The 14,679-nt window shown below is 42.0% G+C and overlaps 1 protein-coding gene across 2 annotated transcripts in view; it reads right to left on the bottom strand.

Moving 5' to 3' along the window:
* Positions 1-14,679, bottom strand: part of CDS1 (CDP-diacylglycerol synthase 1) — a 29,051-nt gene that overhangs the window by 2,867 nt on the left and 11,505 nt on the right. For both annotated transcript variants that reach the window (XM_068682168.1, XM_068682169.1), the window contains exons 5-12: positions 14,168-14,307; positions 12,677-12,735; positions 10,625-10,707; positions 8,740-8,827; positions 6,787-6,855; positions 5,849-6,001; positions 3,272-3,391; positions 1,183-1,286 (exon numbers count right to left, since the gene is read on the bottom strand). In XM_068682168.1, the coding sequence (XP_068538269.1) occupies positions 1,183-1,286; positions 3,272-3,391; positions 5,849-6,001; positions 6,787-6,855; positions 8,740-8,827; positions 10,625-10,707; positions 12,677-12,735; positions 14,168-14,307 (816 nt within the window). The remainder of the gene's footprint in view (positions 1-1,182; positions 1,287-3,271; positions 3,392-5,848; positions 6,002-6,786; positions 6,856-8,739; positions 8,828-10,624; positions 10,708-12,676; positions 12,736-14,167; positions 14,308-14,679) is intronic.

The following is a 14,679-nucleotide window of genomic DNA, read 5'->3' as shown; positions in this document are numbered from 1 at the left end:
CTGTCAATGAAAAGTTTTTCTGATGAGCAGCAGCTCTAAAGAAGCTTTTAGACAGCCTTCCATTCCCCCCCCTGCTGCACAAGCAATGAATTCCCATTTTTTGGGGGGATACTAAAGTATGGATATTTTCTGTCTAACCATCCCCTCAGGATGCATGGCCGAGCATCACTGGGAAAGCACTCTCCTTAGCCAAATACAAACAAAAAGAGAAAAGCATTGCTTGTATGTTCTGTCAAATGGGGATATTAAGAAGGTTTATGACAAAGAAGATTGACTTATTTATTCTTTCTTACTGTACTCGCATTCTTCATCAAAAGGGCTTTTTTAGTTTAACATCCATTGCTAGTTTAGCTGTATACTACCAACTAAAATGAAAATGGTCCAAGTCAGGAAAGAAACCCACCAATTAAACTATAGTCCTCTAAATTACAGGAACCTATCAGCCCCATTTTCAGCCACTTATTTACAGCGTACTTCTACGATGGACCAAACATGAGGCAAAGAATCTGTAACTTAGTTATCTCATGATTATTTACTCAAATGTATTTATAAAACTAAGGGCACATATGAGTTTGGCTACCTCCAGTCCCTTACCTTGAGTACCCTTTCCCTGGGAACTAAAGCAATTGCAATACAATTGCCATTCCCACAATTTCTTCTTGAAAGCTGGTGTGAGATGATAAGCATTGTTTTTAATAAGTCACCTACTCTTTTTACCCACAGTAAAAAAAATAGTCTCTCCAACAGAAAACCTCAAGTCCAGCCACTGAGAAATACTGAAGCTTGTGGGAAAAACTGCATCCTCAATATAGAGGCTCTTCAGGAAGCAAAAAACAGTAAGCAGGTGTTACAGCAAACAACCCTCCTGCCAGAACCCCATCCTGATACCTCCCTATTAGTAAATTCCAGCAGAACTTGTACAAGGCTGCAACGCAAAAACTTGTTGGTACTCGGGTTACACAGGTTACTGTTAACACTCTGGACATAGCTTGAACATTACACTAATCTTACAAGGGCACACAAATGTGCATTCTTAACGATTTTTGTATTTGAAGTCATTGCACAGAACAGATTTAGGAACAAGTCCTACTATTATAATGGTGCAGAACACAACTTGGACTGCAACACAGTGGTACTGCACCTATCCAAGTGTATGTATTTTGATTTTCAAAAATCCAATACCTTATGAAACTGGTGATGTAGACGTGAACGAAAGTGGCCATCAAGTACTGACAATCAAAGCGATCCATTATGCCACCGTGCCCAGGGATTGTGTCTGCAAAATCCTTTTGGGTTTGAAGGACAGGGAGGAAAAAAAAAATCATGTTAACCGATTCAGATGAAACACACTCATCAAGCATCACTTCACAGCAGTGTTTTTAGGCCGTCATTAAGCTATGGTTTTACTGCGTTGAGCATAAAGTTAGAAAGAGCCTCCTTGCTAAAGAAGTTTTTAACTGCCAAGGTTTGTCAAGGAATGAGAGAAAAAAAAGGAAGCAAGATGGAGCATTCAAGTCTGCACGTACTTGATTCAATTTTGAGGCAACCGTCTCAAGCTAATGGTTGTTGTTTCTTGCCTCTTCAGGATCTGATTCTCCTCTTTATGGCTTTTCTTGCATTGTCTACTAGCAGCTGGTACTGAAGCACTTACTTCAGTACTGAAGTAAGTATCTACTTGCTTCCAGCCAAGTGGTAACTTGAGAACTCTTTCCACTGTCTCCCACTGGCTTCACAAGTCGTGCGGCCCATTCACCTGCTAGTTTTGTCACTGGATTCTTGGTAACGTTAATTAAAAGCCATGATGTGCACAAGCAATATAAATACATTGAACGGCATCACAAAGTCTTGTCATTAATAAATCACTTGTTTAAAAAACAATAATAATAATACTTGGATGCAAGCAATAGTCAATATGCCAGCTTTGTGTTACCTGACCTTGTCTGTACAACAGCTTTATTATTAGTCAAGTGCCCTCAACACACCCTTGGTGTCATTCATGCTCACTTCTGGACCTTTGTCAGGTGAGCTGACTGCCAGCAATAGATACAAGCCCTGTGCTTGTGCTGCTCCAGCAGGCATGGACTGCATACACGCACTGCCTTTAATAACAACCACACAATATCCCTGTCCCTGTGATGGCCCTTTGGCTGCAGAGTGTTGTACTGAAACGGCTGCTTTTCAGAAGTATCATCTTCCCCAAAAAAAGCCTTTCTTCACACCAACGTTCCTTTGCTGCTGTGGCTAACAGGCATGACAGAGCGCAAGGCTGTAGCCAGAGAGCTGCCGGACAAGCTGCTTGGACCAGCGTCAGGAAAAGGATCAAGTACAAACACATGTATGAGAGTTCAGCACAAACAGGTTTATTTATATGCTTCTGTCCAAAGCATGTGCCAAAACCAGTGGACACAGGGAACAAGAGCAACAAGCAACAAGTTCAGAATTACAGCAACCCTACCAAGACATAAAGAAGGTCAGGAGAAAATCTGGGGCTACCCTCTTCCCATACTCCAGCTGCACTTAATGCCAGCCAGGGACACTACTGCCACAAGCGACAGCACACACCTTGCAATAAACAGAGGTTAGCACATCACAACATTTGCCAGTACACGTTCTTGTACAAGGCAGTGCTGCATTGGCAAAAGCAGCCCGACACTCATGCCCAGGTGAGCCTGACATGTCAGCATCTGCGTACAGCATAGACTCTGTAGGTGAAATACGGCCAGCCATAATTTGAAGGGCAAACTGCTGTCAGCAATTGTTAGGTATCTACAGGTTATACAGAGTCATACAGAATTTCTAGGTTGGAAGAGACCTCAAGATCATCGAGTCCAACCTCTGACCTAACAGTCCCCACTAAACCATATCCCTAAGCTCTACATCTAAATGTCTTTTAAAGACTTCCAGGGATGGTGACTCCACCACTTCCCTGGGCAGCCTGTTCCAATGTCTAACAACCCGGTTGCCACACATGTCAAGTGTAATTATCCCACATCTTGTTCATCCCAATCACTTTAGCAGCATGACTGAGAAGAGTAATTATCAACCAAAATGCAAACCTAAAATAAAAAAGAAATGGGAACAATATACCTGTATCTGATAAAACAAAGTGCTGCTACTGATGCTTAAAAACAGCTCAAAGATCTTCCTAGAAAGACTAGGTACTGCACTCAATAAATGAAACAAACAAACAAAAAAAAACAACCAACAGAACAAGCACTCTCATTCAAAGAGACAACCAAAACACTGCCAGCTTACAGAAGTGATGACGCACCTTGATTTTGAAAGCTCGTTTAAATCCACTGGCGAAGAATCCTCCAAATGGCCCAATTAGGGATGCAAATGTTGACAGGGCAATGCTGTGCATCTGGAATGGGTACATATTCACCGTTTCCTATGTGAAAAATAATAAGCAAGATATTTCAATGTTTCATTCTAGGCATGTTTCAGCTCAAGTATTTGACAATTGGGCTAGTACAGAGCAAATTTCCACAAAGCTTCACCCTTTCCTAATACAAAAGAATACTTTTCAGCCAAGTCCTTAGTTAATTATATGGAATGTTATCTTCCCCAGCCTAATCTTCCCCAACTCTGCTTTTCTAGATCCATTTCCTATAAAGAAAGGAGCTTTCCACTAATCTAACGATATTTCTGAAGACCAGGTGACCCAGTGCTCCCCAGGCACTGGTTGCTGTCATGCAATTCACTGTCACGCAATTCACTGTCACAGTTGCTCCTTTCAAGTGCTCTTAAGAGACAGACAGGAATTTTGCCCAAGTCTGCAATACTGGCACCGTGCATACATAGGACAATAATGGGAGATAAAAGTTTAACCTCTGTTAATGTTTTTGTTTTACATTTAACTATCTATTGTCCCCCTCATTCCGTCCACAGACTTGAAATTTCATTTGATCTATTAGTTTTTAGGGATAAGAGACTTAATTATCAGGAAGGAGAACAGGTACTCATTGCCAAAGATGATAATCAAGGTAAGCATTTATTTTATTTTACTTTATTTTGCAATTTCGTTTTGGGCCCTTTCAAGTCAATGGCACAGGCTGCAAACTTGAGCACACCTCACCTGGCAGTTCTCAATATACAATTCCTGGAGCTGAAAATCCCTGAACCTTATGTTTCCCATCTGCATTATGAGCAACACTGACTACCTTCTGGAATTATTTTGACTTCCTGTAAGTATTGCTAAAACCAATTCTGTTCTCAAAAGGCCTCTTAGAGATTAGCAATACTACTTGCAAAGTGTATGTGCAAGCACTGTCTGCTTTAGGGGTTAATTGACATCTCCCTACCAGATTATTGCAGAGCTGACTGTTCCCTTCTCCTCCCTTACCAAAATGTATAATGAAACTGGACAAAATAAGACTTCTCTCAACCCAGACGACACACTGACTTTATGCAAAAACAAACAAACAAACAAGAACTTTTTACATTTGCCATCAATGCCACAGTTCCTGAAGCAATGGTACACTCACTCAGCATGAAAATATCAAAGCTCCCTCCTGATGCAGTCTTGCCTTTTTTTTAAGTACCACCTGCAGCCATTAATCATTTGCAGTACTCAGTTTTTGCAAACAGCAGCAACAATTTCCCACTTCTGCCTTCTTGTTACATGTGAACTTTTCTCACTATGTGTTCTACCTGTGTAAAAGCAAGCAAAACCCAGTGTCTTTCTCAGCACTGTCTGTCACAGCTCTCTGTGCTGAGGCAGCAGAGCAGGGGAGTGATGCAGAAGGCATGTGCCAGCTGTTCCTGTTCTGTGTTCATCGCAGTCACCTCCTCTTTGCCTTCAAGGAGAGATAAATATGCATGGGGGTGTGCATCTGTGCACATGTGTGGGCATGCACATGTGTGTGTATAGATGTATATATGTGCTGCTAAGTGTGGGCATGTGGGTGTATGTGTGTGTATGGGCATGGGTGTGCATCTCTGTGTGTTTCTGCATAAGTACATGTATGTGATGTGAGTGTATTTATGTCTGGGGGATGCATGTATGTACGTGCACACATTTATGCACATGGATAGGTGCCTGGTTGTGTGTGGTAGATGTATATATGTCTGGATGGGTGGAGCTGCATGTGGGGGTCTGTGGGTGTATAGATGCATGTGTCTGTGCAGAAGTGTGCACCCCTCCATGTGGGGATATGTATCTGTGGGATGGTGAGGGGGTGGCTGTGTGTGTACATAGAAACAACTACATAATGAATCATTTATATAAAAATTGGTCACCTATACAAATATGTAGATATGAAAACCAGTCCGCATGCATTTCTGTTGGGTCTGTACCTGTGAGAGTTCCCCCCACGCCTGTGACTCAGGCAGCAGTGCTTTCCCCAGCAGGAGTGATGGTTCAGATCCTGTCAGGTGAAGATTCAAGGTGTCTCTTGCCAGAATGTGCAGGCTACATGCACAGAAAAGGGTTGGTGACTCCATTACAAGCACAAATCCTATTCTAACTGCAGCTGCACACTCACTGCAAATGGAATCAAGTTCTACTAACTCAAGTATTTAGCCTTACTACTAACTCTGGCCTTTACCAATTTTCCACAAGATCCTAACAGCTTACCTGAATGACATGCAGTACAGTGAACAGCATCATCCACTTCCTGCACAAATACCAGCAATGAGGACAGAGATGTTTCCTCGTGTGGCTTCAGCAACGCCTTTCCCTGATGACCTCCTCCCCATGTGAGCAAAAGTTCATAGTGTCAATTCAGTTCTTATCCCTCAAGACCTACCTACGTTCATGTACCTGTCTAAAAAGTTTTATAAAAGTTTTCAAGCTGGGAATTATAATTCCAATTTTAATTAAAACCTTGTGTTTTTTTTTTCTTACCCATCCCAACACAGCCCGAAGCAATAGTGGCACCGAATACTTCTTCATCTGGAACAGCTCCAAAGGTTCACACTCTGTCACAAATCTATTGGTTTCACTCTTATATTCCACTGGGCAGACAAAGTACTGATGCTGAGCCAAGAAATAGGAAAACTGGAAAGCAGAAGAACAACTCGTCAAATATGCATTAGTTGATACAGTCAAAAATCATACTGTAATTGAAGGCTTTATTATCTTTTGTAATAAAGAGACCCCCAATGGAGTAAAATCAGCCCTCTTTTTAGGTTGGAGAATGCCTCAACAAGGGAGGTGGATGCCAACCTTCAATGCCTTTAGGAACCATTTCCCATCTTATTTTTCTTTTCCTATCTCTCAGGCTCCTATCTAGTGCATATTTCTGCACTGTAATATCTCCAAGCATTAACTATTCATTATTTCTTTAGAGTTCACTTCTCCATTCAATCCTGAACTACTGCTACTACAGAGTTATCACCTATAAGTTCCACTGATCTTGTTGATAAGTTACATATAAAAGCTACAAGCTACAAAAGTTACATATAAAATTTTACGTTCCTGTTTTCTTCTATGCATATCATTGGCGTAAAGCACCTGTCTAAACCCATGGGCATTCTGTCAGGAGAAATTATGTGTTAGGATGCAAGGCAACAGCCTGAACTTGCACTGGGGAGGTTTAAATTAGACATTAGGAAGAATTTGTTCACAGAGAGGGTGGTCAAGCCCTGGAATGGGCTGCCCAAGGAAGTGGTGGGGATATTTCAGAGCTGTATGGGCATGGTACTAGGGAACAAAGCTTAGGGATGAGATCTGGCAGGTGAGGTTGGACATGATGATCTTGAAGGTCTTCTCCAACCTGAATGATTCTATTTACTGAGCTATTCTACATGAACCTATGCAAGAAAAGTTGTGTTGTTACTTACAATGAATCCAAATACAACTGTGGAGATGCCACCTCCAATGAACCCTTCCCAGGTCTTTTTGGGAGACAGCTAGGCACAAGAGAGAGAGAGAGAGAGCTGCATCAATTGCATCACTGAAGTTTTTTTTTTTTTAACCACCTGGACCTTGTTTGCAGTAAACTCCTACTTGTGAGCATGTGCAAGTGTCAAACGCTGAATGTCACTGGCTGCAATCTCTGAGCACTATAGATAGAAAAGCAGGGCCAGGGGCAGGCAGGGAATCTGCCAAGGTTGGACAGTCCTCAGGAGATGCTTGCTCCCTACTTAAGATGGGCAAAAAACCACAGCATCTAAATGCAAGCATAGAGAGACCAGCATAGCAAGCTGTTTTCTTCATCAAATTCCATCAGACTTCCTATTTGGGAGCAATTTATTATCAGATCCAACCAAATACGCCAAAGTTAACATTGCAAGGACATGAAAATAAAAATTTGTATCTTTCTGTAGGGTCTTGCAAATACTACCAAAATTGGAAGATTACTGCTTGCGCCCTTCTCAATGCTACATCAATGAGACCAGATGAGGAACATTACATAAAGCCTTATTTCAAGCAACAGTTTTTGAAGTAGTATGCAGTTTAACCAGCACGTGCAATCCAAAAAGAAAGCAGCAATATTTAACGATGTAACAGACCGCAAATTCATCATACTACATTGATATTACATTCACAGAATTGTCTAGGTTGGAAGAGACCTCCAAGATCATCTAGTCCAACCTCTGACCTAACACTAACCAGTCCTCCACTAAACCATATCACTAAGCTCAACATCTAAATGTCTTTTAAAGACCTCCAGGGGTGGTGACTCAACCACTTCCCTGGGCAGCCCGTTCCAATGTCTAACAACCCTTTCGATAAAGAAGTTCTTCCTAAGATCCAACCTAAAACTCCCCTGGCGCAACTTTAGCCCATTCCCCCTTGTTCCTATCACTGGGCACGTGGGAGAACAGACCAACCCCCACCTTGCTACAGCCTCCTTTAAGGTACCTGTAGAGAGCAATAAGGTCGCCCCTGAGCCTCCTTTTCTCCATGCTGAACAAGCCCAGCTCCCTCAGCCGCTCCTCGTAGGACTTGTTCTCCAGGCCCCTCACCAGCTTCGTCACCCTTCTCTGGACCCGCTCAAGCACCTCCATGGCCTTCTTGTAGCGAGGGGCCCAAAACTGAACACAGTACTCAAGGTACAGCCTCACCAGAACCGAATACAGGCGGACGATCACTTCCCTAGCCCTGCTGGCCGCACTGCTTCTGATACAAGCCAGGATGCCGTTGGCCTTCTTGGCCACCTGAGCACACTGCTGGCTCATATTCAGCCGACTATCAACCAATACTCCCATGTCCTTCTCTGCCAGGCAGCTTTCTAACCACTCATCTCCCAGCCTGTAGCTCTGCTTGGGGTTGTTGTGCCCCAGGTGCAGGACCCGGCACTTGGCCTTGTTATTGAACTTCATACAGCTGACCTCAGCCCATCAGTGCAGCCTATCCAGATCCTCCTGCAGAGCCTTCCTACCCTCGAGCAGATCGACACACGCACCTAACTTGGTGTCATCTGCAAACTTACTGAGGGTGCACTCAATGTCCTCACCCAGATCATCGATAAAGATATTAAAGAGGACTGGCCCCAGCACCGAGCCCTGGGGAACGCCACTAGTGACCAACCTCCAACTGGATTTGACTCCATTCACCACAACTCTCTGGGCCCAGCTACACAGCCAGTTTTTAACCCAATGAAGCGTACGCCAGTCCAAGTAATCCCACTTTGCACTTAAAAATCCCTAGAAACCAGATAAATGATGTGTTTTCTAGCAAATGTCTAACATGCAGTACAGATGAAACTACTGACCTCTATAAACATAATTTTGAACAAGTATCAAAAATGCTGTGAACTGTAAGAACCTGTTACTGAGTCAAGTACATACCTTAATTAATGGAGTTCTGCCAAAGAAGAATCCAAAGATGTATGCGGCAATATCATTGCAGATCACACTTGAAATGGGCACCAGAAACCTAGAGAAAGATGCACAGAAAGTTTCAGAAGTGGGAGGGGGTAGAAGGTGCCTGAACCTAAACACGGAACAGAAATAACTTTAAATGAAACAGCAGCATTTTTGGTTGGGATTTTTTATCTAATATTTAGAAACAATTATGTTTCATAATATGTTCACTTAGTTCCCCCATAAGCAACATATTGAGCTATACTGATGTTCGTGTTCAGCCAATACAGACTGGTAGAGATCCACAGTAGTTCAACTTATAATTTTATTTTAGCACATGAGCTTAAAATGTCAACAGGTTGGCTTTTTCTATCAGATTGAAGACTAGTACCACTTAGAAAGAAATCAAAAGAAATAAACATGTTAATGTTACTGGTAACATCAAAGCAAGCAAATCCCTTATAAAGTTCAATGATACCTACATTTAAAAAAAGAAAAAATATTTTCCTTTTCTTGCTCGTCAGTTTGCAGCAGCCTGTGTTAGCTTTTTAAGTGGTCTCTGCATGTAAACATCATCTGACTTTTCTACTAAAACATGTTAACCTCTTTTTCCCTTTTCAAAGCAGAAATGTATTAGTAAGATTGGAGTCAGATTCTGTGACCATCTGCCAAATTGTCTGGTGCAATAGTAGCAGAAATGCTAAGAAATAGGCAGCTAGCTCAAAAACTAGGTTCACTGTTTTACATATGTACAAGTTCACCATGAAAAGAATTTGTTCATACAAACTCTGTCAAAGGCTTTTTTTTTTTCCTTTTTAACTGTGAGCATGTCTTTTCTGTAATGATCTTCCTTGTTGAGAAAAGAACAAGGAACACGTGAAGTATTATGTCCTTCGAAGTACACATTATCTTTCATGTTCTTCTTTCTGTCTCAACTCACAATTTACACTCTCCCTAAAGAGGTGTGGGGTGTAAAAACATGGCATCTCGTTAAGGGAGAAGTTTTAAAGTCATCAAGTTTAACTGCATCATCAGAATTTAATATGCAGTGGGAAGTGAGGCATTAGGACAACCAAAAAACAGTCAAGATTTACATTCTGGAGGGTTTTGTTTTGTTTTTAGGTCAACTGACTTTACCTGTACATACAAAATTATTAAAAACACTTCTCCCTTTCCCAATATACATCTTGCTCTTGGAGACTACCATTAGTTAGCAAAAAAGGGTAGTCTTTGCTATCATTTCACCTGAACTTCATACGGACAAGACACACAGTTTAAGACCACCGATACCTGCCACTTCACTTGCTGGAGCTATTCTGCTTGCTTGCTAAAAACAGAAGAGAACATTTTGAGTTACTTTGAAAAATCCCCAGCGTGTTGTTTTTAACCTCTGAGGTTTTCTGGAAAGAAGGTCTCAAGCTGGACTCCTGACACCAGATTTGATCTTCCAAATTAAACGGTTCCATTTCAGTAGGACTGTAGAACCTCAAGCTCCCAAGCAGCTGAAAAGAAACTGCTGCATGTTCCCATCTTCACCAAATGCCATGGGAGATAGTTGACCATACTTGGGATTAACCCTGATCCTTGCACATAAACGAAGCAGTTGTTTGAAACTACCATACTTGTGGCTGCCTATCAAGCTTAAGGGGTTTCTGCCCACTGCCCTATACCCTTTACGTCACTGCTCCCACCACCTCCGACTCCCCCTCCAACTAAGCATGGATGCTTCTTACTTGGTGCAGCTTCGACTGCTCTCGTGGTTATTCCCTAACTCCCTAATTAGATCTCTCCCTAATTAGATCTGCTATGTAACAGAGCCAACCTTTCAATGCAATAGAGTTACAAATTAGTTTGTTACTTTTTCCCTTACCAGATCATGCCTTCAAAGAGATTTTGGATGACTAGATGAGATTGAGTTACAGTGATCAGCAAAGTGACATGAGTCCATGCGAACTGTTAACAATGCAACAACACAACAGTTAGTGAAAACACCAATCAGTACACCTCCATCAGTACTGGCACGTCAGCTAGAGGAGCCCTGAGGAGCTCACAGGTAGACCAGCTCTAGCAGTAAGACAAGAGATGCATGCATACAGTACATCACAATTCAGCTGGCTTTCAGAAGCAAGGACCGAAACTTTAAAAGGTTTCCCCATCGTTTTCCTTTACCCGGAATTTTTTAACATGCAGTTTAACATCCAATTTAGTGAGACATATACCTTCAGCATGAAAGCAGCAAAGAAACATAAGCAATGTGATATTCTGCATATACATACGTAAAAGACAAGTTAGAACTGTAACAATAAAATGGCAATGAAGAACTCATGAAAGAGTCACGTTACACAGATGTGGATATCATGACAGAATACTGGTCCTCTTAGGAAAGATGGAATTTCTCAGGATTAGTGAAAACTAAGTGTTAATTTTTATGGGCATGGCTATTTCAACTGTCAATTTCACCAATACTACACCGTGTACCTAGTGTTTATTCAGTAGCAGCAGTATGCAGTAAAGTGGTTTCCAAAGCTTCTACATCACATTTTGATTTCCAAAAACTCACAGATAAAGACCTGGTCATTTTTCCAGGCAACACTGAATTCAAGCACACAATGGCTGTGCTAGTTAATACTCAGGATGTCCTACTTCCTTAAATTTCCTTATCATGTGTGCTTTCCTGTGGCAGCCAGCATCTACTTGCAGTTAAGAAACCTGAAGAGTCTGAAAGCACGTGCAAGAGCTGACTCAACCTTCCTGAAAATATTACCTGCTGGTTAACTAAAGCATCTCTGCAGCAAAACATGTATTAATCATACAGTGGTACTGAAAAACCAACACAAAACAAATGGCTACTACTCTTCAGTCCAAACTGTCCGTCCCCTGTTCCCTCCTCAAAAAAAGGTTCCCCTCTGTTCTACTGAAATTCTTCTGTAGTCACACCTTAATGCTTTCTGGACAATCACAATGTTAAATGACTGACTACATTTGTTTACCCTTCCTTTTCCGGGGAGGGGGGAGGAAGAGGCAAGAGAGGGGAGGGAAGAGAGGGATATCAGGGAAAATAAATATAATTACCTTGTGCCAATTCAAAGATAACGTGCTTTGTCGATTACAAAACCAAAATCACCTCTTCCCAAAAAGCTGCATCTCCCCCCAGTGAAGCAACTTCTCCCACAAATAGGGTAAATCATTTTTGAATATAATTTCTGTTGTTTTTTAATGCTATAGTGCTCAGCTAAGTCCTAGTCCAAAATGAGGGACCCACAGTGGTAAAGTGTCACCCAAGGCCCTGTAGAAACAAAGGGGTTAACTGCAGGCACTGACCTTTAAGTAATCTTTAAGGTTGCACAACACCCTGATCACTCAAGTTCTTTAAAGACAAGTAGTACTGTATTACTGTTTTACTGTTGCTTCTGATCATTCCTATTTTTAATCAGATTTGGGAGTCAGAAACACTGGTTTCTTACAGGACAAGAATGATCTACTGGGGCACAGCACTGGGCCAGAACAACTGTTAAGTGTCACAGACTCCAACTCCTGTGCAGGCGTTCAGGTCAGGTTTCCTTCCTAGCACTGCAATGGGGCCTCTGCAAAGAGGTGCTTGAGACACCAGAACCATGTCCCACCCCGTGCCGAATGTGTCTGGCTTCCAACCTGCACGGAAGGCGCACGCACTCAGAGGGAGCCTCTCCCTTGTCCACCTGCCACTACAGGAGCAGTGTCACAGTGTGTACAGGGCCTTGCTCAGTGAAAGACTGCTTTGTGAGACGATAAGAAACCCCAATGTATAGGTAGAGACACCCAACAGCCCAACATCACTTGGTTTCACACCCCCACCTTTCAAGGTATTTTATGAACGTAAGGACATGACCCTTTCTAGTGATATATGTATGCAACTGACCAGGGCAAAGTAGGTAATACACACCATGTAAAACTGCAGACGGTAGTGTTTCTTCACTAAGCTCAGAACAAACATGCAGAAGCCTGTAAAACAAAGCAAGCATAGTTTGTACTACTGAATGTGTAATGACACTGAACCACCATACACCAGTAATTCTCTTCCTTTGGAGCAGTCTCCAACCTGCCTGTTTAGAGCACCTACTTCTGTTCGGTAACCACAGGCAGAGAATTCTCACTAGAGCAGAACATTTAATTGACATCAGTAGGAAGCATCCGTTTCATTACTTACAAGGTCACATCATGGACATCAATTTTAGGGGATGAGACCATCACCTTTAAAAGGTGCCCAAAGCCAGACCAACAAGCTTGATTTGAATGACAAACAGGAAATAACCTGAAGGTGAACACCAGCTCACCCCTCTACCCCAGAGAGGCATACAGCTGCAGGCAACAGAACCTTGAGGCATGGGTGCTGCAGAGTGCAGATTCCAGGGAGACATATCACCCCTCAACTTGGGGGGCATGCAGAGTCCTGGCCTTCCCTATGACAGCGCCCTGCAGGAACGAGGCTGGTGGCCACCCGCAGGACCCCTGGCCTCCCACTGGGTACGTGGCTGCTGCCTGCTCTCCCCCTCCTTGTCCTTCAGCAGCCATGAGCATTAGTTGTGTTAGGTTCCTTGCGGAGAAGCTGGCTGGAAAAGGTCAGATTGTGTCTTGCAAGGCTGGTTGCTAGTTTGTGATCTAAGCATGAAGTAGAAGCTTTGTTTGGTTTACAAAACAGTAGCAGTAGACAAAGTGCTTTATGAAGATCAGGTTTCTTCATCTATTTTACAAATACTTGCAGTGTGGCAGTCTCCCCATTTCTTAGGTCAACCTGAGTCTTCAGCTGATTACTTTTAAGGCTAAAGTAACATTAACGTTGTGTTTCTGAAAGCCGCATGGACTGCATTTACTTGTTCACAGAGACAGGAAGGAGGCTGTTAAAGAACTCTTTCCCTGGACTGGGAGGAACATTTATCCATGAGGCAAGCAAAAGAGTATCTCACAGACAAAATAAAGTCTGAGGCCTTTTGAATAAACACTTTACAATATAATCACACACCTTATCGCTGTAGCCCTGGCAGAACACTTACACAATAAAGCATTAACCCATCACAGTAATGACACATATAAGCCATTTCCACAAACTGACAAACTACTCTTGATACATTCAGGTACTGAACCCAAATTCTTCTGCCATCAAAATTAAATCATGTTGACTCTTAATGAGTACTATTAGCTCAACCTTCCAACAAGCATCAACTGTTTTTTAGACCACTACCTTCTTCTATGTGAATGCAAAATTTATACTCATATTTTGATGATAAAAGTGTAAATTTCCTCCAACAGCACCAGAAAAAGAGTAATAGAGTCGATAGAGCTAAGAAGCTTTTTTCTTAAAAACAAAGCAAAACAAACAGGCACAGAAATAAATGCAGCACACTGTTCTTCCATTTCTGCCATTTCCTTCACTTACCTGCCAGATAGAGTGCAAAAGATATAAACCTGTGGTAACGAATTAGAAACTGAAGCTGTTCTCTTCTCTGAACAAATGTACCGAAGTAATCAGCCACAGTTTCCCCGTAAAAAAAGTAGTTGACACAAAGCAAAAAGTACCTGGAACAGACAAGAGGCAGCTGTTACTTAAACAAGGTAATACATCATTGTGTCATTCATTAAAAACAAAAACAAAACAAAACAAAACAAACAAAAACAACAACAACAAAAAAAGCCCTCTCCCCTATCCTCCCACCCGACACACAAAAAGAAAACCCAAAAGGTGGAAAGTGGAAAAGATTCACAATGGAAACAAAATGCAAGTACCATTCCATTCTTTCACTTTTAGCAAGCAAATTTTGGTTGTTTATTTCTTCTACAGCAACCACACTAGAAAAACAGATATTGCAGAAATCCTTTCATACAGAACTACTTGTGCTCCACACTTGGGCAAGTCCTTTTGAGATATTCTCAAAGTACAGAACAGTATCT

The sequence above is a fragment of the Anas acuta genome, chromosome 4, assembly GCF_963932015.1.
Source record: "Anas acuta chromosome 4, bAnaAcu1.1, whole genome shotgun sequence".
NCBI lineage: Eukaryota > Metazoa > Chordata > Aves > Anseriformes > Anatidae > Anas > Anas acuta.
Note: the sequence above shows the minus strand (reverse complement) of the source record. Positions and strands in the feature narration are given on the sequence as shown.